Below are 24,713 nucleotides of genomic sequence, written 5' to 3'. Positions count from 1 at the left end.
TGCAGTTCAGGTTCTGTCTTTATTGTTTTCAGTTACAGATAAATATATTTTTTAAAAATAATAAAGAAATTTTCTGATCAGATAAGCAGAGTGCAGAACGGCGCACAGACACCCCAAAGCCGCGCACTAATCGTCCTTGAACATTGAGTGGGGGCGGGGCGGTGGTTCAGGGCTGAGCACAGGAATCGGCTGCCGATGACAGGCGGCTTCTCGGATTCTGGGGGCAGCGGCTCAGTTGCGCTGTGGCTGCCGCTCTTCGTCACTTAGCTTGGACTTCAGATGCTGCTTGTAGGATAAGATGCCTCCAGACCACTTGGTGACGGCTTGCTTCTCACACACCCAGATCTCCTGGGCCACCTGCCAGGAGACACAAGTCATTAGTATGTCGCACACTCTGGACAATCCTAGAAGGTCCACGAGTGACACCTCACCTGTTGGATCAGCCGAAAGTCGTGGCTCACCAGCATCATCCCTCCTTCAAAGTCATTGATGGCGTCGGCCAGCGCGTCGATGGTCTCGATGTCCAGATGATTGGTGGGCTCATCCAAGAAGAGCATATGGGGGTTCTGCCAGGCCAGCCAGGCAAAGCAGACGCGGCACTTCTGCCCATCAGACAGGTTACGGATCGGACTCACCTGAACGGCACAGAAGGGGAAAGAGTTAAGTGTGTGGAGACAGTAAGGACCAATGACTGTGTGAGGCTTGATTTTTTTGAGGGGTGAAGTGTATTTTGAGGGAAACCATTTTGGGGCACCTATAATTGGTAATGGTTGAGCCCACATGCGATGCGGAACAAGTCAGGGTCGGGAAAAGCGGAGGACTCAGTCACTTCTGTCTGCGTTCATGCTTTCCATTTATCCATCCGGTTTTCACATGCATGAAAAAAATAAAAAATAAATAAAATAAAAAAACCCTGAAGGATAACCCTTAACATCCTTGAGCAGCCGTTAGTGATCGCAACAGCCACTGAGATGAATGGAGTTTGGCCAGATCCTGTGCGTCCGCAAAGCATCGCACCCCGACCGGAAACTAGCTTGTGTGCGATTGGCCCCGTTCTGCAGGCGTGCGGGCCCCCTCTGGCCCTGTTCTGCAGGCGTGCGGGCCCCCTCTGGCCCTGTTCATAGTTTGTGTCGTCGTGTACGGCGAGATGCAGCGCTCATCACCACCATTTCGGGACACACCCCAATTAACATGTTAAGAAATACAAAATTCTGTAAATTATTAGCATATTTTTTTTAAATGGTTATTCATGTGCGGCGGAGGGTACAAATAACGTTCTCTATTCAGAGCTGGCAGAGCGGGCCGCCGAGACAGAGCTGGCAGAGCGGGCCGCCGAGACAGAGCTGGCAGAGCGGGCCGCCGAGACAGAGCTGGCAGAGCGGGCCGCCGAGACAGAGCTGGCAGAGCGGGCCGCCGAGACAGAGCTGGCAGAGCGGGCCGCCGAGACAGAGCTGGCAGAGCGGGCCGCCGAGACAGAGCTGGCAGAGCGGGCCGCCGAGACAGAGCTGGCAGAGCGGGCCGCCGAGACAGAGCTGGCAGAGCGGGCCGCCGAGACAGAGCTGGCAGAGCGGGCCGCCGAGACAGAGCTGGCAGAGCGGGCCGCCGAGACAGAGCTGGCAGAGCGGGCCGCCGAGACAGAGCTGGCAGAGCGGGCCGCCGAGACAGAGCTGGCAGAGTGAGCTGCCAATGTTTTTGGTGGAGCTACCCCTAAAGATTTGTAGGTCTCAGATATAGCCATTTTTATCCATCTAGACCAGGCACCCTCAAACTGCGGCCCTCCAGCTGTTGCAAAACTACAACTCCCAGCATGCCTGAACAGCCTACAGGTATCAGCCTACAGCAGGGCATGCTGGGAGTTGTAGTTTTACAACAGCTGGAGGGCCGCAGTTTGAGGATGCCTGATCTAGATGGTATTCTTTGTAGCTTTATGACCTTTATCTGCCCCTAGAAACTTTCTAAGTGATTTAGTAGCCTTCCGATAGAACTAGGGTTGTTTCGGGCATCGATACGATACCGGGATTTGCCTTTTATCGATACTGCACAGCCCAGTATCAGAACATGAGCGCGGCCATGTTCCCTAAAGCAGCACGGGGAGAAGGAAGCCGCGGGGGAGAGGCTGTGGCCACCGCGCCACCAATGATAACTAACGTTTAATACATTACAAATACAAGCGGCAGAAACACTTTGCCGCCACCCAACCTCTGACAGGGCACTGCGATCCGCGGCAATTAACCCCTCAGGTGCCGCACCTGAGGGGGTTAACTGCCGCTGATCGCAGCACCCTGTCAGAGGTCAGGTGCCGGCAAAGTGTTTCTGCCACCGGCTGTATTTGTATATTAAAACGTTAATTATCATTGGTGTGCCCCCCCACAGTATTAAAAACATTTGTGCCCTCCCCCCCCCCTCCCCAGTATTAAAATCGTTTGTGGCAGTGGCCACAGAGTTCCCTCCCCTCCTCCTCATTGGTGGCAGCTTCTGATTGGAGCCCCAGCAGTGTAATCCTGGGGCTCCGATGAGTTACCATGGCAGCCAGGACACTACTGAAGCCCTGGCTGCCATAGGACAAGGGATTAAAAGATCCCAGGTTCTACCCCTAAAAAGGGGAAGGGGGGGGGGGGGGGGCGAAGTTATTAACCCCTTAAGGACTCAGCCCTATTTCACCTTAAGGACTTGGCCATTTTTTGCAAATCTGACCAGTGTCATTTTAAGTGCTCATAACTTTAAAACGCATTGACTTATCCAGGCCGTTCTGAGATTGTTTTTTCGTCACATATTGTTCTTCATGACACTGCTAAAATTGGGTCAAAAAAGTTAATTTTTTTTGCATAAAAAAATACCATATTTACCAAAAATTTTGAAAAATTAGCAAATTTCAAACTTTCAGTTTCTCTACTTCAGTAATACATAGTAATACCCCCAAAAATTGTGATTACTTTACATTCCCCATATGTCTACTTCATGTTTGTAGCATTTTGGGATTGATATTTTATTTTTTGGGGATGTTACAAGGCTTAGAAGTTTAGAAGCAAATCTTGAAATTTTTCAGAAATTTACAAAAACCAAATTTTTAGGGACCACTACAGGTCTGAAGTCACTTTGCGAGGCTTACATAATAGAAACCGCCCAAAAATGACCCCATTCTATAAACTACACCCCTCAAGGTATTCAAAACTGATTTTACAAACTTCGTTAACACTTTAGGTGTTGCACAAGAGTTATTGGCAAATGGGGATGAAATTTGCGAATTTCTTTTTTTTGCCTAATTTTCCATTTTAACCCATTTTTTCCACTAACAAAGCAAGGGTTAACAGCCAAACAAGACTGTATCTTTATTGCCCTGACTCTGCCGTTTACAGAAACACCCCATATGTGACCGTAAACTACTGTACGGGCACACAGCGGGGCGCAGAGTGAAAGGTGCGCCGTATGGTTTTTGGAAGCCAGATTTTGCTGGACTGTTTTTTTGGCACCATGTCCCATTTGAAGCCCCCCTGATGCACCCCTAGAGTAGAAACTCCATAAAAGTGACCCCATCTAAGAAACTACACCCCTCAAGGTATTCAAAACTGATTTTACAAACTTTGTTAACCCTTTAGGTGTTGCACAAGATTTAATGGAAAATAGAGATACAATTTCAAAATTTCACTTTTTTGGCAGATTTTCCATTTTAATATTTTTTTTCCAGTTACAAAGCAAGGGTTAACAGCCAAACAAAACTCATTATTTATGGCCCTGATTCTGTAGTTTACAGAAACACCCCATATGTGGTCGTAAACCGCTGTACGGGCACACGGCAGGGCGCAGAAGGAAAGGAATGCCATACGGTTTTTGGAAGGCAGATTTTGCTGGACTGGTTTTTTTGACACCATGTCCCATTTGAAGCCCCCCTGGAGTAGAAACTCCAAAAAAGTGACCCTATTTTAGAAACTACGGGATAGGGTGGCAGTTTTGTTGGTACTAGTTTAGGGTACATATGATTTTTGGTTGCTCTATATTACACTTTTTTGTGCGGCAAGGTAACAAGAAATAGATTTTTTGGCACGTTTTTTTTTTTGTTATTTACAACATTCATCTGACAGGTTAGATCATGTGGTAATTTTATAGAGCAGGTTGTCACGGACGCGGCGATACCTAATATGTATACAATTTTTTTTATTTATGTAAGTTTTACACAATGATTTCATTTTTAAAACAAAAAAAATGTTTTAGTGTCTCCATAGTCTAAGAGCCATAGTTTTTTCAGTTTTTGGGCGATTATCTTGGGTAGGGTATGATTTTTGCGGGATGAGATGACGGTTTGAGTGGCACTATTTTGGGGTGCATATGACTTTTTGATCACTTGCTATTACACTTTTTGTGACGTAAGATGACAAAAAATAGCTTTTTTTACACCGTTTTTATTTTTATTTTTTTACGGTGGTCACCTGAGGGGTTAGGTCATGTGATATTTTTATAGAGCCGGTCGATACGGACGCGGCAATACCTAATATGTATACTTTTTTTTTTATTTATTTAAGTTTTACACAATGATTTCATTTTTGAAACCAAAAGAATCATGTTTTAGTGTTTCCATAGTCTAAGAGCCATAGTTTTTTCAGTTTTTGGGCGATTATCTTGGGTAGGGTATGATTTTTGCGGGATGAGATGACGGTTTGATTGGTACTATTTTGGCGTACATGCGACTTTTTTGATCACTTTTATTACCTTTTTTGGGAAGTAAGGTGGGCAAAATTTCAATTTCCTAATAGTTTTTATTTTTTTATTTTTATGGCGTTCACCGTGCGGGGAAAGTAACATGACCGTTTTATAGATCAGGTCGTTACGGACGCGGCGATACCAAACATGTGTAGGGAATTTTATTTTTTTCATTTTTAATCAGTGATAAATGTGTTTTTGGATTTTTACTTTTTTTTCACTTTTTTTCACTTTTTTTTTGACCCAGACCCACTTGGTTCTTGAAGATCCAGTGGGTCTGATGTCTGTATAATACAGTACAGAACAATATATATTGTACAGTACTGTATTTTACTTACACTTTGTCTGAACAGATCTCTGCCTTTAGCACAGATCTGTTCAGCACCATGGACAGCAGGACGCCTGAGAGGCGTCCTGTTGCCATGGGAACCTTCCCCGTCTGCTCAGTACAGGTCAGAACTTCGCAGACGGGGAAGGGTAAGGAGGGGATCTCTCGGGGGGCTGTCTGGGAGCTCTCTCCCTCTCCATCGGGGGGCTGCAAAGGCACAGCAGCCCCCCGATGGGAGAGGGAGGGAGCTCCCTCTTACTGTTAACTTTTTCCATACAGCGGTCTGTACGGACCGCTGTATGGAAAGGGTTAAACGGCTGACATCGCATCATCGATGTCAGCCGTTTATACCAGGGTGCCAGCAATGTGCTGGCACCCTGGTACAACCACTAGAGACCAACGATTATACAAGGGGAGGCGGGCGGGGGATCGCGATCCCGCCTGCCGCACCGCCCGCCTCCCGCACCGCCCACAACTCCCCCCCTGCACCACCCGCCGGCAAAAAATCATGCAGGGGTGCAGGGGGGGGTGTAAAATATATATTTTAGGGACACTAAAGCTTCTGATCCCCGCGGTCAGGGCCCGCGGGGATCAGAAACTGCACAAAGCGCAGCAAACCGCAGGTCTGAATTGACCTGCGGTTTTCTGCGATCGCCGATGCGGGGGGGTCAAATGACCCCCCCCTGCATTGTTACGGGATGCCGGCTGAATGATTTCAGCCGAAATCCCGTTCCGATTAACCCCTCGGGCGCCGGAATACAGATTTCAAGTTATGACGTACCGGTACGTCATGGGTCCTTAAGGACTCGGGATCCATGCCGTACCGATACGTCCGAAGTCCTTAAGGGGTTAAATAAAACTGTAAAAAAAAAAACAAAAAAAAAAAAACACACCACACCAAAATAGTGTGGGCCAGACGTTCCCTAAAGTGCTGGCGTTTTATTTTTTCCGCGTGGTATCAGGTATCGTAATACTTTATGGAATCGAAACCGAATCAAAATGTTGGTATCGCAACAACCCTAAATAGAACAAAAAAGGCCCTTCACACATCTAACTTGCGAAATCTTTCCTCCCCCTCTGATTTTGGATCCAAACAGAATGAGGGGACTATAATGTCCTCTTGCCTGTGGAAGTTGGATACAACCTTGGGTAGGAATGCATCGTCCAATCTGAAAAGGATTCTGTCAGGAAACTCTGTAAAAAACGGTTCAATCATTTTTAGAGCCCGAATCTCTCCCACCCTGCGTGCCAAGGTAATGGCCACTAAAAATAGGGGTTTTATCGAAATGCATTTTAGAGAGGCTTCCGACAGAGGTTCAAAGGGGGCTTCAGTCAAACCAGATAAGACCAAGTTCAGATCCCAGGGAGATACCATTGGTCTTAGGAAAAGCCTCAATCTGCCCCCTTCAGAAACCGGATGACCCACGGGCGATCCGCATATATTTTTTTTAAATCAAAGACTGAGCTTAATGCCGAGATATGGACTCCTAAGGAATTTGGGCGCAACCCCTTCTCGAACCCTGATTGCAATAAACCTAATACTGCCTGAATGGAAAACTTCTGTGAAGAATTTTTTGATTGATAACACCAGCAACAAAACCCCTTCCAAACTGTAGAATACATTTTGGAGGTTACCTCCTCTCTGCCGGCTGCCATGGTAGAATTAATCCCTTGGATCTCAATGTCACCCTCTCAGGTTCCAAGCAGCCAGATGTCATTTTTCTACCTCGGGATGGAAAACTGGTCCCTGGGACAACAGATCTGGCCTCCAGGGAACAACTGAAAGGAGCTTTAGAAGAGGTGCCATCAAGATAACATGGGCACTGTCCTGACAAATCTTTTTTAGAACCCTGGAAAATCAGCAGAAAGGGAGGAAAGGCATATGCCAGAAGAAAATCCCATTTTTGGGACAGCGCGTCTACTCCTATGTTCCCGTTGAAGGGGTTTAGGGAAAATAACTTTGAGCTTTGTGGGGAGCACCCCATCTAAGAAAAACTTGTTCTTTTAGGCTTCCGTTGACCTTAGAGATACTCTGCTTAAAAAAAAATATATATATAGAAATCTGCTTTTATATTTAGGGATCCCTTTAAGTGCACTGCAGACAGGCACCTCAGATGAATCTCTGCCCAGGAAATCCATCTTCTCCGCCATCTGATTTAGGCTTACACTTCTTGTTCCTCTTGCTGGTTGAGATAGGCTACATCTGTCGTGTTGTCTGATCTTACTTGAATGTCGATCCCTTTTGTATTTTGGGATAGAGCTTTTAGAGCTTCCAGCCATCTGATCTCTGGACCATGAGCTCTCCATTGGCTTGCATTTGTTGTAATAATCTTTAGGTGCCTGGGACTCCAGGGAACAGCCACCCGCAGATGATCTGGAACTGGCCACCGCTGCAGAGACTGGTATACTGACAAGTGAATTTGAATGGTTTTCTCTAATGAATCCTGACTTCTGTTCCAGTTCCCTAGTAATCACTGCTGAAAAACCTGAGTATGGAACGGGGCCCATTTTACCGCTGGGATGCGTGATGTTAGTGTGCCCCTCTGATCGTACAAGCTGAACGCCCCTGGAAGCGTGAAACTTTCCCCATTACCCCAGCCACCTTTAGAGAGGGAAGGAAGGTTTTTTGATGTGTAGAATCCAAGAGAACCCCTAAAAAAAGGGTTAAACTTTGGGATGGACAGGGGTTTGATTTTTTTTCCCCAATTTATCAACCAGCCTGTTTGATAAGGAGTTTGACAGGTTCGGTCGGAACAGACTGTTCTCTAGACCTTCTCTTGAATGTCCTAATAGGTAGGGGATTACTATGATGGTCTGTCTTCTCAGGCGAGCCACCACCTCTATTACTTCGGTAAAAATCCTCAGAGCGGAGGTGATCCCAAAGAGGAGGACTTGGAACTGCTATACAAAGGAAACGGAGCTCTTCCGCATGCTGGAATATGGTAATATGCGAAGCCGCCTCCTTTTAGCAGATTCCATCTTGAATTTCTCGTATTTGATTAATCTGTTCAGGCTCTTCAAGTTCAGACCAAACGTTGAATAATAACCTGTTCTTTGCTGAAGAGCTTGAACCGGGATAATAGGCTTTTGAGCCAACAGATCCAAGATCCCCTGCTCTACGCTTTTCTGTAGGAGAGCAGATTTCTGAACTGGAGTTACCTTGAAGACATTTACGGGTGGAGGAAGACTGAAAGAAATATCGTAACCTTCTGATATATTTAGAACCCAAGGGTTCACGGTCATTTTTTCCCATTCTTTTGTAAACAATTTTAGTCTTCCTCCCACCTGAAGCCTGGCATCATTGCTTGGAAGCTTCAGAATTTTTGGTGTAAACAAGAACCCTCTCTCTTTCCCAATCTTCTGACTTTTTCCCCTGGACCATTGTCCCTCCCTGTCAGATCTCTTGGCCTGGAAGGAACCTCCCTTCTTAAACTTTCCGAAAGGGGAAACTTCCTTTTGTTTCATGGGGAAAGGATTTTTTTGAACCTGAAGCTTTTTCTAAAATACTTTCCAAATCCTGACCAAACATTAGGTTTCCGTGAAAGGGCAGACTGTATCGTTTCACCTTTGAACTGATGTCTCCCGTCCATGGTTGTTGTAACCATAGAGCCCTTCTAGCCCCAACCGCTTAGCCCAGTGGTTCTTGCCGTCATCCTTACAGACTCTGCGGTGGAATCCGACAAGAAATCTACTGCTTGTAGTAAGAGAGGGAAGGAGTCCTTTAAGTAACCACCTTCTAAGAGATCTGGCGACTGATGTGCAGCGCTCCAGACTAAAACAAAATAACCAGGAGCCATTGGCTCCTAAACTAAAAAGTTAAAAAAAATTTGTAACAAAATTTTAAATGCATATAATAAAAATAAAATAAAAAAAAAGGACTTGACGGAGAAGATGAGACGCAGGTGACAGTAGTGAGCCAGCACTACATATAGCAGAATACAGCACCACATACCGCTCACATCCAGGGACATCTTCTAGGGGACAAGGGGACTAAAAATCGCAAATTGCGCGGTTTTGATTTTTTTTTCTTTTACGGCCTTCACCAGAGCGGAAATATTTTTTAATATTTGAATAGCTCACACTTTTTCGGATGTGGCAATATATGTTTATTTTTTATTGTTTGTAAATTTTATATGTAAAATTGGGAAAGAGGGAAATTTTAACTTAGTATGTGTTTATTTTTTTTTGACTTTTTATTTAATAACCATTCCCCCCCCCCCCCCTTAGGAGCTATAACCTGGATCTCTTCATCCCTTGTCCTGTTCACCCCGATAGAGCTGTATTAGGGTGACTAGGACCTCACACTCTCCTTGCTGTCCTGTGAATAGTACACACAGCAGCAGGGAGATTACCATGGCAGCCATGGCTTCAGTAGCGTCCTGGCTGCCATGGCAACCGATCGGAGCGCCAGCAGTGTAATCTGCCACTGCCACCAATGGAAAGGAGGGGACCCTGTGGCCACTGCGCCACCAATGATACGAATAATGGGGGGGGCACCAATGATACTAATACTGGGGGGGGGGGGGGCGCCACCAATGATACGAATAATGGGAGGGCACCACCAATGATACGAATAATGGGAGGGCACCAATGATACGAATAATGGGGGGGGCACCAATGATACTAATACTGGGGGGGGGGGGGCGCCACCAATGATACGAATAATGGGAGGGCACCAATGATACTAATACTAGGGGGGGGGGCGCCACCAATGATACGAATAATGGGGGGGCACCAATGATACTAATACTAGGGGGGGGGGGCGCCACCAATGAATGTAATTAAAGAGGACCTTTCGTGGGTCCAAAGAATAGGGACTAAGTAGCAGGCTACATAGAGCGGTGCCCAGGGATCTAAGCGCACTCACTATTATTCCTGGGCGCCGCTCCGGCATTCAGAACAAGGAGGAGGAGACGCCAGTGTCCCTCCGTCTCCCCGACAGCAGCTCAGAGCCAGGGAGGTTTTTTTTCTCTATGTAGCCTGCAACTTAGTTCATATTCTTTGGACCTACGAAAGGTCCTCCGTAATTCCATTCATTGGTGGCGCAGCGGCCACAGCTCCTCACTGCTATCTCCCCATTGGTGGCGGCCGCGTCACAGTAGAGAGGGACTGTGCTAGTGAAGAGAACATAGCGCGTGCCATGCTCTCACTGATTCTAAGCTGCGCAGCAGCGCGGAGGTCCGGTCGCAAACGGCAACAAGACTAAAAAGTCTTCTCGCCATCTGCAAATTTTAAGGCGCATTGGTGAACGTTTTGGTCGCCATCTGGAGCCCTGATGTGGCTTGAAAAGGGGAGCAGCAGATTCCCAGGTTTTTTTCCAGACAGAATTCTTTTTTTTTTTTTTTTCCATGGGGTCCTTTAAGGACCCCATGTTTTCAAAAGAAAGTGCATTAGATCCTTTAACTAATTTTGAAAGGGACACGTTGTTCACTTCTGGACCGGAGCTTCGTCCTCTGCACTGAAGTCTATGTCCGATAATCGCTTCCCATCTGGAGCCTTCCATTCCCTTTACCAAGTCATGCAGGATTTTATGGACTGACCTGTGGACCTTCTCATCTGAGAGGTCCATGGTCGCTCTGACCGCTTTTATCAATTCTTTTGTATCCTCAGAGGAGGAAAAAGAAAACTTTAGAATTCCGTATCAGACCCAGAGGAATCGATCGAATCTTGACTCTCTAAGGGCTGATGGACATGAAAGTATTTTCTTTCCGTGTCCGTTACTTTTTTTGGCGCACCGTATGCGGAACCATTCACTTCAATGGGTCTGCAAAAAAACGGAAATTACGCCGTGTGCATTCCAGTTCCACATGTCCATTCCACCAATAAAATAAAAACAATTGTCCGCATTACGGACAAGGATAGTACTGTTCTATGAAGGGCCAGCTGTTCCGTTCCACAAAATACATATGGTCATGTGCATGAGCCCCAACTCAGAGGAGGGAACATCTGAGCAGGCCATTTTAGGGTCTCTACGTTTGGATGTAGCGGGACCAGGAACGGCCATGGCATCTCCTCTCCGGTTACATCCCTTAACTCTTCCCTAATAGCGGGAACCACATCTTTTTGCAGAGCTTCTTATTACAAGCCCCTGGCTTCCTATCGTTATCGCTGCGCATGCACACAGGGAGAGAGGAGGACAGAGGTAACAAGGGGTTAACATGGGTAACACCATCTGGCTCGTCCCCCTTCAGACATACTGCTAGGCCTCTGTACACCTCAGATCAGAGGTGCTTTCCGCCTTGATCCGTGCGCCACATTAAGCCCCGCCCCCTCTGTGCGTATCATAACAGAAATCTTTGCTGGAACGCACCAGACTTCCTGTGACGTCATCGCAAGAGCCGAAAGTATCGGGTTACAACAGGGAGCACGCATGCACAAGAGCGGAGGAACTCCCTGAGTGTCCGGTCACCACATGGACCTCCACGCCTGACGCGCAGAGCAGGAGATAAGCAGCAGGTGCGGACCCCTCCAGCACCTCAGAAACCCAACTAGGGAATGGGTGCTGCCTGCTTCCCTCATGTGGCCAAGGCATAAAAGGTAAAACAAGGACTTCACTCAGTCCTTTCCTGATATATCCCAATGTCACCATCCCTCAGAGTTATTAACCCACACCAAAACAATGCCAGAGCTGGATATACTCCTCTCCCGCCACTTGAAACATGCTACCTTCTTAGATACTTCAGAATAAATACACCACCCTAAATGTAAAACAAGACGCGACCCAGAGCAACTGCCCCTGAGGAGCCGGAGGAGGGTGACATTTATCCCGCCGGTCCCTTCGTGGAGGGAGGTGGTCATCTCTCATGGTATGCCGTCAAGGAGGATGAAAGGGAAAATAAAGGCTTTTCATGGAAATTCTATTTTTTTAATTTTATTTTAAGTTAAAGGGGTTCTGCAGTTTGTTTAAACAGATGATCTATCCCCGGGCCCCCGCCGATCAGCTGTTTGAGAAGGCAGCGGCTCCCCAGCAGCACCGCGGTCTTCTTGCTGTTTACCGCTGGCCCAGTGACATCACGACTAGCATCACTGGCCTGGGCGGGGCCAAGATCCCTTCAAGTGAACAGAGCTTAGCCCCGCCCAGTGATACTAGTCGTGATGTCACTGGGCCAGCGGTAAACAGTGCGAAGACCGCGGTGCTGCTGGGGAGCCGCTGCCTTCTCAAACAGCTGATCAGCGGGGGTCACTGTGGCCCGGAGCGGTCTAATAGACACACGGTCAGGGCCAGAAGGTGACGGAAGTGCTGGACACGTGAGGCTGGGTTCACGTCACATATACATTAAACAGACGCCATACTGCGACATCCGTCACCATAGAGATCCATTCTAAAATATGCAGGATCGGAATGTGTAGTGCACCACATCATCAGCATGGCGTCTGAGGCGTCACGACAAAAACGTGAGGTGAGCGCGGCCTGACTGAACAGGAAGAAGCGGAACAGACTCCGCAGACTATGATGGAGTCCATTCAGGATCCTGCATACAAGGCTTGTCTGTCCGGTCTCCAGGGAATTACCCGAATTACTTCCCTACTCCTCAAAAATAGTAAAAGGAGAATTTTCACAAAAAAAAAAAAGTAGAGCGACCTCTGCTCTGAGGGGTTAAATGACGGCATTCAGCGTCATCGCAGCAGCCGCTCCATGTATAATACCACACAGGTGCATGGAGCTGCAGGGGTTAATCATATCCAGCTCCCCTTATAACGCTCCTGCACTGATATAACCTCCAGAGACATTACATCCCATGTGACCGACATCAGCCGCTCCTCTTACACTGGCGGTCAGCCTCACCTGCTGTTTTCCGGTCAGTCCGTAGCGTCCGATGATCTTCCTCATCTCCTCCTTCTCCTTGATATCGGGGTAGCATTTCATCATGTATTCCAGGGGGGAGAGGTCCAGTTCGAGCTGCTCTGTCAGGTGCTGGTGGTACCGGCCGATCTTCACATGAGAATGCTTCCGGATCATGCCATCTGATGGCAGCAGCTGCACAGACAAGAGGGGAGGGGTTCAAGCGGCTGCTGGGAGTGGGGAGCAGACAGGACAGACCCCGATCCTCACCTCCCCCGTCAGCAGCTTTAATAAGGTGGATTTTCCGGCTCCGTTTGGACCCACGAGGGCCACTCTGGTGTCCAGGTCTATCCCAAACTCCAGGTTCTTATAGATGATAGGCTGAATGATGGGGAGAGAAAGAAAGGGTCGTCACAGGTGGACTTGGCGGAGCTCAGGGAGGTCCCCCGCTGCCTGGGCCTTACCCCGTCGGCAGTGTAGCGGAAGCTGACGTTCTGCACCATGATTACTGGGGGCGGGATCTTTCCACAGGACGGGAAGCAGAAGGACAGAGTCTGAAATACAAGGAACAAGAGCCTGTCAGCCCCAAACACCCGCTGCCATGACAGAAGGGTGGCGGGGCCCACGGCCCCCAATACCGCTTCCCGTACCTTGTCACTGACCACTCGCTCCGTCAGTCCTGATGACATCATCTTCTGCAGCGTCTTCTCCTTGCTCTGTGCCTGACGAGCCAACTTCGCGCTGCCGTGACCAAACCGTGCAATGTAATTCTTGATGAAGAACCAACATGTTACTTGCAGCTCTTCAGCAGCATGTCCCCTCCCCCCGCCCAGCGAGCACTACCCCACCCCCGCACTCACTTTCATGTGTGCTATCTGGTCCTGCTCCCAGTTAAACCTCTTCATCTGGTTCTCCTCCAGCTCCTCACGAGTCTTCACGTACTGATCATAGTTCCCCTGCAGAGACAGAGAAATGAGCGGAGCAGCAGAGACGGCGTCACCCCAGCGCGCAGAGCCCCGCGCCACCGCACACTCACCGTGTAGTATTTCAGTTTACGGTTGTGCAAATGGATGATGTTTGTACAGACGCCATTAAGGAAATCCTGAGAGTGCGACACAAGGACCAGGATTCTGCGGAAACTGCGAGCAAGAACACAAAGATATAAGAAAGAAAGAGGAGGCTGCCGCCAGGAGACGGCGCGAGAGAGAGAAAGAGAGAGAGAAATAGAGAGAGCTGCCGCCAGGAGACGGCCCCCGCCCGGGGAGGGGGGAGCTGCCGCCAGGAGACGGCCCCCGCCTGCATTAGTCACAGCGCCCTCATCGGGGTGGGACACTCACGACTTCAGCTCCTCCTCCAGCCACACACAGGCCTCCAGATCCAGGTGGTTGGTCGGCTCATCAAGAAGTAACATGAATGGGCGGATAAAGAGGGCTCTGTGAAGAAAAGGGCACCATTACCTGGAGTCCTATGTGCCCAAACCCCCGACAGGTGTGCCCCAGATCATGTGCTACCTGGCCAAGGCAACGCGCATCCTCCAGCCTCCACTGAAGTCCTTCAGCTTCTGGCGCTGCATGGCCGGGGTGAAGCCAAGTCCATGTAGGATCCGAGAGCCCCGCACTTCAGCTTTGGAGGCATCCAGCTCCTCCAGACGCTCGTACAGCTCCAACAGCTTCTCACACTCCGCTGCAAGACAAGAAGTGGGTGAAGGAGAGGCGGGGAGGGGGTGGTTGAGGCCACAGAACCGGAGCCTTACCATCCTCATGTGCCAGGCGCTCGGCTTCCTTCTCCAGCATGGTCCTCTCAGAGTCCACCTCCATCACACACTGCAGAGCCGTCTTATCGCTGGGAGGCATCTCCCGAGTCAGGTGATAGATGTCAATGTGATCAGGGATCGGCACCTCCCGCTTCCCCACCGCCGACAGCAGCATCGACTTCCCTGCAGACCAGAAGGCGCCAGAGTCACAAAGTGCAGGGGATGATGGGAGTGATACAGCGTGCAGGGGATGAGATGGCACTGAGGGGTGGGGATGATGGGAGTGATACAGCGTGCAGGGGATGAGATGGCACTGAGGGGTGGGGATGATGGGAGTGATACAGCGTGCAGGGGATGAGATGGCACTGAGGGGTGGGGATGATGGGAGTGATACAGCGTGCAGGGGATGAGATGGCACTGAGGGGTGGGGATGATGGGAGTGATACAGCGTGCAGGGGATGAGATGACACTGAGGGGTGGGGATGATGGGAGTGATACAGCGTGCAGGGGATGAGATGGCACTGAGGGGTGGGGATGATGGGAGTGATACAGCGTGCAGGGGATGATGGGAGTGATACAGCGTGCAGGGGATGAGATGACACTGAGGGGTGGGGATGATGGGAGTGATACAGCGTGCAGGGGATGAGATGGCACTGAGGGGTGGGGATGATGGGAGTGATACAGCGTGCAGGGGATGAGATGACACTGAGGGGTGGGGATGATGGGAGTGATACAGCGTGCAGGGGATGATGGGAGTGATACAGCGTGCAGGGGATGAGATGGCACTGAGGGGTGGGGATGATGGGAGTGATACAGCATGCAGGGGATGAGATGGCACTGAGGGGTGGGGATGATGGGAGTGATACAGCGTGCAGGGGATGAGATGGCACTGAGGGGTGGCGATGATGGGAGTGATACAGCGTGCAGGGGATGAGAAGACACTGAGGGGTGGGGATGATGGGAGTGATACAGCGTGCAGGGGATGAGATGGCACTGAGGGGTGGGGATGATGGGAGTGATACAGCGTGCAGGGGATGAGATGGCACTGAGGGGTGGGGATGATGGGAGTGATACAGCGTGCAGGGGATGAGATGATGGGAGTGATACAGCATGCAGGGGATGAGATGGCACTGAGGGGTGGGGATGATGGGAGTGATACAGCGTGCAGGGGATGAGATGACACTGAGGGGTGGGGATGATGGGAGTGATACAGCGTGCAGGGGATGAGATGGCACTGAGGGGTGGGGATGATGGGAGTGATACAGCGTGCAGGGGATGAGATGATGGGAGTGATACAGCATGCAGGGGATGAGATGGCACTGAGGGGTGGGGATGATGGGAGTGATACAGCGTGCAGGGGATGAGATGGCACTGAGGGGTGGGGATGATGGGAGTGATACAGCGTGCAGGGGATGAGATGATGGGAGTGATACAGCATGCAGGGGATGAGATGGCACTGAGGGGTGGGGATGATGGGAGTGATACAGCGTGCAGGGGATGAGATGACACTGAGGGGTGGGGATGATGGGAGTGATACAGCGTGCAGGGGATGAGATGACACTGAGGGGTGGGGATGATGGGAGTGATACAGCGTGCAGGGGATGAGATGACACTGAGGGGTGGGGATGATGGGAGTGATACAGCGTGCAGGGGATGATGGGAGTGATACAGCGTGCAGGGGATGAGATGACACTGAGGGGTGGGGATGATGGGAGTGATACAGCGTGCAGGGGATGAGATGACACTGAGGGGTGGGGATGATGGGAGTGATACAGCGTGCAGGGGATGAGATGGCACTGAGGGGTGGGGATGATGGGAGTGATACAGCGTGCAGGGGATGAGATGACACTGAGGGGTGGGGATGATGGGAGTGATACAGCGTGCAGGGGATGAGATGACACTGAGGGGTGGGGATGATGGGAGTGATACAGCGTGCAGGGGATGAGATGACACTGAGGGGTGGGGATGATGGGAGTGATACAGCGTGCAGGGGATGAGATGACACTGAGGGGTGGGGATGATGGGAGTGATACAGCGTGCAGGGGATGAGATGGCACTGAGGGGTGGGGATGATGGGAGTGATACAGCGTGCAGGGGATGATGGGAGTGATACAGCGTGCAGGGGATGAGATGACACTGAGGGGTGGGGATGATGGGAGTGATACAGCGTGCAGGGGATGAGATGACACTGAGGGGTGGGGATGATGGGAGTGATACAGCGTGCAGGGGATGAGATGACACTGAGGGGTGGGGATGATGGGAGTGATACAGCGTGCAGGGGATGAGATGACACTGAGGGGTGGGGATGATGGGAGTGATACAGCGTGCAGGGAATGAGATGGCACTGAGGGGTGGGGATGATGGGAGTGATACAGCGTGCAGGGGATGAGATGGCACTGAGGGGTGGGGATGATGGGAGTGATACAGCGTGCAGGGGATGAGATGACACTGAGGGGATGGGGATGATGGGAGTGATACAGCGTGCAGGGGATGAGATGACACTGAGGGGATGGGGATGATGGGAGTGATACAGCGTGCAGGGGATGAGATGACACTGAGGGGTGGGGATGATGGGAGTGATACAGCGTGCAGGGGATGAGATGGCACTGAGGGGTGGGGATGATGGGAGTGATACAGCGTGCAGGGGATGAGATGACACTGAGGGGTGGGGATGATGGGAGTGATACAGCGTGCAGGGGATGAGATGACACTGAGGGGTGGGGATGATGGGAGTGATACAGCGTGCAGGGGATGAGATGGCACTGAGGGGTGGGGATGATGGGAGTGATACAGCGTGCAGGGGATGATGGGAGTGATACAGCGTGCAGGGGATGAGATGGCACTGAGGGGTGGGGATGATGGGAGTGATACAGCGTGCAGGGGATGATGGGAGTGATACAGCGTGCAGGGGATGAGATGGCACTGAGGGGTGGGGATGATGGGAGTAATACAGCATGCAGGGGATGATGGGAGTGATACAGCGTGCAGGGGATGAGATGGCACTGAGGGGTGGGGATGATGGGAGTGATACAGCGTGCAGGGGATGATGGGAGTGATACAGCGTGCAGGGGATGAGATGACACTGAGGGGTGGGGATGATGGGAGTGATACAGCGTGCAGGGGATGAGATGGCACTGAGGGGTGGGGATGATGGGAGTGATACAGCGTGCAGGGGATGAGATGGCACTGAGGGGTGGGGATGATGGGAGTGATACAGCGTGCAGGGGATGATGGGAGTGATACAGCGTGCAGGGGATGAGATGGCACTGAGGGGTGGGGATGATGGGAGTGATACAGCGTGCAGGGGATGAGATGACACTGAGGGGTGGGGATGATGGGAGTGATACAGCGTGCAGGGGATGAGATGGCACTGAGGGGTGGGGATGATGGGAGTGATACAGCGTGCAGGGGATGAGATGGCACTGAGGGGTGGGGATGATGGGAGTGATACAGCATGCAGGGGATGAGATGGCACTGAGGGGTGGGGATGATGGGAGTGATACAGCATGCAGGGGATGAGATGGCACTGAGGGGTGGGGATGATGGGAGTGATACAGCATGCAGGGGATGATGGGAGTGATACAGCGTGCAGGGGATGAGATGGCACTGAGGGGTGGGGATGATGGGAGTGATACAGCATGCAGGGGATGATGGGAGTGATACAGCGTGCAGGGGATGAGATGGCACTGAGGGGTGGGGATGATGGGAGTGATACAGCGTGCAGGGGATGAGATGGCACTGAGGGGTGGGGATGATGGGAGTGATACAGCATGCAGGGGATGATGGGAGTGATACAGCGTGCAGGGGATGAGATGGCACTGAGGGGTGGGGATGATGGGAGTGATACAGCGTGCAGGGGATGATGGGAGTGATACAGCGTGCAGGGGATGAGATGGCACTGAGGGGTGGGGATGATGGGAGTGATACAGCGTGCAGGGGATGAGATGGCACTGAGGGGTGGGGATGATGGGAGTGATACAGCGTGCAGGGGATGAGATGACACTGAGGGGTGGGGATGATGGGAGTGATACAGCGTGCAGGGGATGATGGGAGTGATACAGCGTGCAGGGGATGAGATGGCACTGAGGGGTGGGGATGATGGGAGTGATACAGCGTGCAGGGGATGAGATGGCACTGAGGGGTGGGGATGATGGGAGTGATACAGCGTGCAGGGGATGAGATGGCACTGAGGGGTGGGGATGATGGGAGTGATACAGCGTGCAGGGGATGATGGGAGTGATACAGCATGCAGGGGATGAGATGGCACTGAGGGGTGGGGATGATGGGAGTGATACAGCGTGCAGGGGATGAGATGACACTGAGGGGTGGGGATGATGGGAGTGATACAGCATGCAGGGGATGAGATGACACTGAGGGGTGGGGATGATGGGAGTGATACAGCGTGCAGGGGATGAGATGGCACTGAGGGGTGGGGATGATGGGAGTGATACAGCGTGCAGGGGATGAGATGACACTGAGGGGTGGGGATGATGGGAGTGATACAGCGTGCAGGGGATGAGATGGCACTGAGGGGTGGGGATGATGGGAGTGATACAGCGTGCAGGGGATGAGATGGCACTGAGGGGTGGGGATGATGGGAGTGATACAGCGTGCAGGGGATGAGATGACACTGAGGGGTGGGGATGATGGGAGTGATACAGCGTGCAGGGGATGATGGGAGTGATACAGCGTGCAGGGGATGAGATGGCACTGAGGGGTGGGGATGATGGGAGTGATACAGCGTGCAGGGGATGATGGGAGTGATACAGCGTGCAGGGGATGAGATGACACTGAGGGGTGGGGATGATGGGAGTGATACAGCGTGCAGGGGATGAGATGGCACCGAGGGGTGGGGATGATGGGAGTGATACAGCGTGCAGGGGATGAGATGACACTGAGGGGTGGGGATGATGGGAGTGATACAGCGTGCAGGGGATGAGATGGCACTGAGGGGTGGGGATGATGGGAGTGATACAGCGTGCAGGGGATGATGGGAGTGATACAGCGTGCAGGGGATGAGATGACACTGAGGGGTGGGGATGATGGGAGTGATACAGCGTGCAGGGGATGAGATGGCACTGAGGGGTGGGGATGATGGGAGTGATCTCAGGCCATGTTCACGCCGCACTAATAACACATGCGCGCCCCCCTCACCTGTCCCGTTGAGGCCGATGAGGCCGTATCTGCGGCCGGAGTTCAGCTCCACGGTGGTGTCGCTCAGCAGCTCCTGCCCGTGGAAGGTCAGCGACATGTTGATGATGTGAACGTCCGTGCTGTTGGGGTGAGAGGCCAGGACCCCTGTGACCGCCCGTGCTGCCGCCTTCCGCAGCTCGAACTCCTCCATCTCACGGGTCACCTCATCCACATCTAAGAGAGAGCAAGAAGTAAAGGCGGAGCCAGAAACCCTCTGTGCTACTGGGGCCCCTTCCACTATCCCTTGCACCATTAAGTGGTTAGGAGACTCACCAGGGGCCGCGGTGCCATTGGCCGGCTGCTGCTCCGCCTCCTCCTCTGGAGCCACATCTCCGTTGTCTTTCTTGGGTCTCTGACGAGCCTTAGCAGCCTCCTTCTTCTTGGCAGCTTTCTTCTTGGCCAGGTCAGAAGGCATCTCGACAGATCAGCGGGTCGGACGATCCAGGCAGCCTGTAGGGGGGGGACCGAGGAGCGCGATGAGCGCCGGGTGGGTGGACGGACCGAGGAGCGCGATGAGCGCCGGGTGGGTGGACGGACCGAGGAGCGCGATGAGCGCCGGGTGGGTGGACGGACCGAGGAGCGCGATGAGCGCCGGGTGGGTGGACGGACCGAGGAGCGCGATGAGCGCCGGGTGGGTGGACGGACCGAGGAGCGCGATGAGCGCCGGGTGGGTGGACGGACCGAGGAGCGCGATGAGCGCCGGGTGGGTGGACGGACCGAGGAGCGCGATGAGCGCCGGGTGGGTGGACGGACCGAGGAGCGCGATGAGCGCCGGGTGGGTGGACGGACCGAGGAGCGCGATGAGCGCCGGGTGGGTGGACGGACCGAGGAGCGCGATGAGCGCCGGGTGGGTGGACGGACCGAGGAGCGCGATGAGCGCCGGGTGGGTGGACGGACCGAGGAGCGCGATGAGCGCCGGGTGGGTGGACGGACCGAGGAGCATGATGACAGCCGGGTGGTCTCCTCCATCCTCTCCATCACCTCTGGCCTCCTATTCCTCCCCCCTCTTGCCCAGCCTCCTCTTTTTTCCTCCAACCTCTCTCTCCCCCCTGGCCTCCTCCATCCTCTCTCTCCCCCCTGGCCTCCTCCATCCATCAACTCTCTCTCACCCCTGGCCTCCTCCATCCTCTCTCTCACCCCTGGCCACCTCCATCCATCAACTCTCTCTCCCCCCTGGCCTCCTCTATCCATCAACTCTCTCTCCCCCCTGGCCTCCTCCATCCATCAACTCTCTCTCCCCCCTGGCCTCCTCCATCCATCAACTCTCTCTCCCCCCTGGCCTCCTCCATCCATCAACTCTCTCTCCCCCCTGGCCTCCTCCATCCATCAACTCTCTCTCCCCCCTGGCCTCCTCCATCCTCTCTCTCCCCCCTGGCCTCCTCCATCCATCAACTCTCTCTCCCCCCTGGCCTCCTCCATCCTCTCTCTCCCCCCTGGCCTCCTCCATCCTCTCTCTCCCCCCTGGCCTCCTCCATCCTCTCTCTCCCCCCTGGCCTCCTCCATCCTCTCTCTCCCCCCTGGCCTCCTCCATCCTCTCTCCCCCCCCTGGCCTCCTCCATCCTCTCTCTCCCCCCTGGCCTCCTCCATCCTCTCTCTCCCCCCTGGCCTCCTCCATCCTCTCTCTCCCCCCTGGCCTCCTCCATCCTCTCTCTCCCCCCTGGCCTCCTCCATCCTCTCTCCCCCCCCTGGCCTCCTCCATCCTCTCTCCCCCCCCTGGCCTCCTCCATCCATCAACTCTCTCTCACCCCTGGCCTCCTCCATCCTCTCTCTCACACCTGGCCTCCTCCATCCATCAACTCTCTCTCACCCCTGGCCACCTCCATCCTCTCCCCTCTGACCTCCTACTCCTCCTCTTCTCTCTCTCCCGGCCTCCTCTTTTTTCCTCCCCTCTCTCTCACCCCCGGCCTCCTCGGTCCTCTCCCCTCTGGCCTCCTCGGTCCTCTCTCTCCCCCGACCTCCTCCGTCCTTTCCCCTCTGACCTCCTATTCCTCTTCTCTCTCTCCCGGCCTCCCCTGTCCTCACCCCTCTGGCCTCCTCAGTCCTCTCTCTCACCCCCCTGGCCTCCCCTCTCTCTCCCCCGGCCTCCTCCGTCCTTTCCCCTCTGACCTCCTACTCCTCTTCTCTCTCTCCCGGCCTCCCCTGTCCTCACCCCTCTGGCCTCCTCGGTCCTCTCCTCTCACCCCCGGCCTCCTCGGTCCTCTCCCCTCTGGCCTCCTCGGTCCTCTCCCCTCTGGCCTCCTCGGTCCTCTCTCTCTCCCCCGGCCTTCTCCGTCCTTTCCCCTCTGAACTCCTACTCCTCTTCTCTCTCTCCCGGCCTCCCCTGTCCTCACCCCTCTGGCCTCCTCGGTCCTCTCCCCTCTCTCTCACCCCCGGCCTCCTCTGTCCTCTCCCCTCTGGCCTCCTCAGTTCTCTCTCTCCCGGCCTCCCCGGTCCTTTCCCCTCTGACCTCCTATTCCTCTTCTCTCTCTCCCGGCCTCCCCTGTCCTCACCCCTCTGGCCTCCTCGGTCCTCTCCCCTCTCTCTCACCCCCGGCCTCCTCGGTCCTCTCCCCTCTGGCCTCCTCAGTCCTCTCTCTCTCCCCGGTCCTTTCCCCTCTGACCTCCTATTCCTCTTCTCTCTCTCCCGGCCTCCCCTGTCCTCACCCCTCTGGCCTCCTCGGTCCTCTCCCCTCTCTCTCACCCCCGGCCTCCTCGGTCCTCTCCCCTCTGGCCTCCTCAGTCCTCTCTCTCTCCCCGGTCCTTTCCCCTCTGACCTCCTATTCCTCTTCTCTCTCTCCCGGCCTCCCCTGTCCTCACCCCTCTGGCCTCCTCGGTCCTCTCCCCTCTCTCTCACCCCCGGCCTCCTCGGTCCTCTCCCCTCTGGCCTCCTCAGTCCTCTCTCTCTCCCCGGTCCTTTCCCCTCTGACCTCCTATTCCTCTTCTCTCTCTCCCGGCCTCCCCTGTCCTCACCCCTCTGGCCTCCTCGGTCCTCTCCCCTCTCTCTCACCCCCGGCCTCCTCGGTCCTCTCCCCTCTGGCCTCCTCAGTCCTCTCTCTCTCCCCCGGCCTTCTCCGTCCTTTCCCCTCTGACCTCCTATTCCTCTTCTCTCTCTCCCGGCCTCCCCTGTCCTCACCCCTCTGGCCTCCTCGGTCCTCTCCCCTCTCTCTCACCCCCGGCCTCCTCGGTCCTCTCCCCTCTGGCCTCCTCAGTCCTCTCTCTCTCCCCGGTCCTTTCCCCTCTGACCTCCTATTCCTCTTCTCTCTCTCCCGGCCTCCTCCGTCCTTTCCCCTCTGACCTCCTATTCCTCTTCTCTCTCCCCCGGCCTCATCCATCCTCTCTCTCCCCCGGCCTCCTCCGTCCTTTCCCCTCTGACCTCCTATTCCTCTTCTCTCTCTCCCAGCCTCATCCATCCTCTCTCTCCCCCGGCCTCCCCTGTCCTCACCCCTCGGTCCTCTCTCTCACCCCCCTGGCCTCCCCTCTCTCTCCCCCGGCCTCCTATTCCTCTTCTCTCTCTCTCCCGGCCTCCCCTCTCTCTCTCCCGGCCTCATCCATCCTCTCTCTCCCCCGGCCTCCCCTGTCCTCACCCCTCGGTCCTCTCTCTCACCCCCCTGGCCTCCCCTCTCTCTCCCCCGGCCTCCTCTCTCTCCCCCGGCCTCCTATTCCTCTTCTCTCTCTCCCGGCCTCCCCTCTCTCTCCCCCGGCCTCCTCTCTCTCTCCCCCGGCCTCCTATTCCTCTTCTCTCTCTCCCGGCCTCCCCTCTCTCTCCCCCGGCCTCCTCCGTCCTTTCCCCTCTGACCTCCTATTCCTCTTCTCTCTCTCCCGGCCTCCCCTCTCTCTCCCCCGAACTCCTTCGTCCTTTCCCCTCTGACCTCCTATTCCTCTTCCTTCTCTCTCTCTCTCCCGGCCTCATCCATCCTCTCTCTCCCCCGGCCTCCCCTGTCCTCACCCCTCTGGCCTCCTCGGTCCTCTCTCTCACCCCCCTGGCCTCCCCTCTCTCTCCCCCGGCCTCCTATTCCTCTTCTCTCTCTCCCGGCCTCCCCTCTCTCTCCCCCGGCCTCCTTCGTCCTTTCCCCTCTGACCTCCTATTCCTCTTCTCTCTCTCCCGGCCTCATCCATCCTCTCTCTCCCCCGGCCTCCTCTTTTTTCCTCCCCTCTCTCACACACCTCAGACCGTTGCTTACCTCTCTCGTCTACCGGTATCTGCCTCACACTCTTCCCCACGTGTCGCCGGCTCTCGGTCCAATCAGAGATCTCTTTACTAGAATGCTGGTGGGGTTAGCGCAGAGCTTTATGGGATTTGTAGTTTTGCCATTGGCTGTCGCATACAGAGTTGCTCCACCAGCACTACATTTCCCAGAATACTCTACGACCGACGCTGTCCAGTGTTACCGCTAGGAGGGGGCGTTACCCGAAGTGACGTCACACAGTAGAACACTAAATGGAGGCGTGTGTAAGAGCCTCCGCGTCACGTGACTACCCCGGTTCAGGTACGCGATCAGAATGCGGGAAAGGGTGTGAGCTAAACCAAGGCCGGGTAAGGGGCGTGGTCCAGAGAAAAGGCGGGAAACAGGCGGGGCCTAGCCAGACAGGGCCTGCTGCTGACAGGAGAAGTTTACCTCAGAGAAGGTGAGCGGAGCAGATGGGTGTTCTGCCCCGTGGACTGGTTAGGACAGGTGGAAGTGAAAGTACGAGACCCTCCGACCCCAGTCCCCTTGTGTTATCTGGACGGGGGGCGGCCTATCTATGCAGGCCTACCCCTGTTGGGGTCAGTTTTGCTTGTCTTAAGTGCATCATAGGCCCGGGGCTGTTTCCCAAACTTGGGCCCCTTTCCTCTATTTATCAATGCCCCCCCCATTCGGTGTTCTGCCCCATATTTATAGTAAATATTTAAAGATAACTGCACAACATGAAATTCTTTGCAAACTTCGAAACTTTATTGAAGTTTTTATAGATTTATCCAAACTAAATTAGAAGGAGAAGTGA

The 24,713-nt window shown here is 53.5% G+C and overlaps 1 protein-coding gene across 1 annotated transcript; it reads right to left on the bottom strand.

The window, feature by feature from the left end:
* ABCF2 (ATP binding cassette subfamily F member 2) lies at positions 1–23,997 on the bottom strand. The gene is made up of 14 exons (XM_040431802.1): positions 23,912–23,997; positions 20,026–20,202; positions 19,714–19,926; positions 14,560–14,742; positions 14,318–14,489; positions 14,144–14,239; positions 13,843–13,945; positions 13,667–13,762; positions 13,457–13,576; positions 13,271–13,360; positions 13,077–13,187; positions 12,810–13,001; positions 432–635; positions 1–357 (listed from the first exon to the last, which is right to left on the bottom strand). The coding sequence occupies exons 2-14, from the start codon at positions 20,165–20,167 to the stop codon at positions 232–234; spliced, it is 1,848 nt and encodes a 615-aa protein (XP_040287736.1). The 5' UTR covers positions 20,168–20,202; positions 23,912–23,997; the 3' UTR covers positions 1–231.
* Positions 23,998–24,713: the final 716 nt, after the last annotated feature.

This window comes from Bufo bufo, chromosome 5 (genome assembly GCF_905171765.1).
Source record: "Bufo bufo chromosome 5, aBufBuf1.1, whole genome shotgun sequence".
In the NCBI taxonomy this organism is placed as follows: Eukaryota; Metazoa; Chordata; class Amphibia; order Anura; family Bufonidae; genus Bufo; species Bufo bufo.
This window is presented reverse-complemented; position numbering and strand designations above follow the sequence as displayed.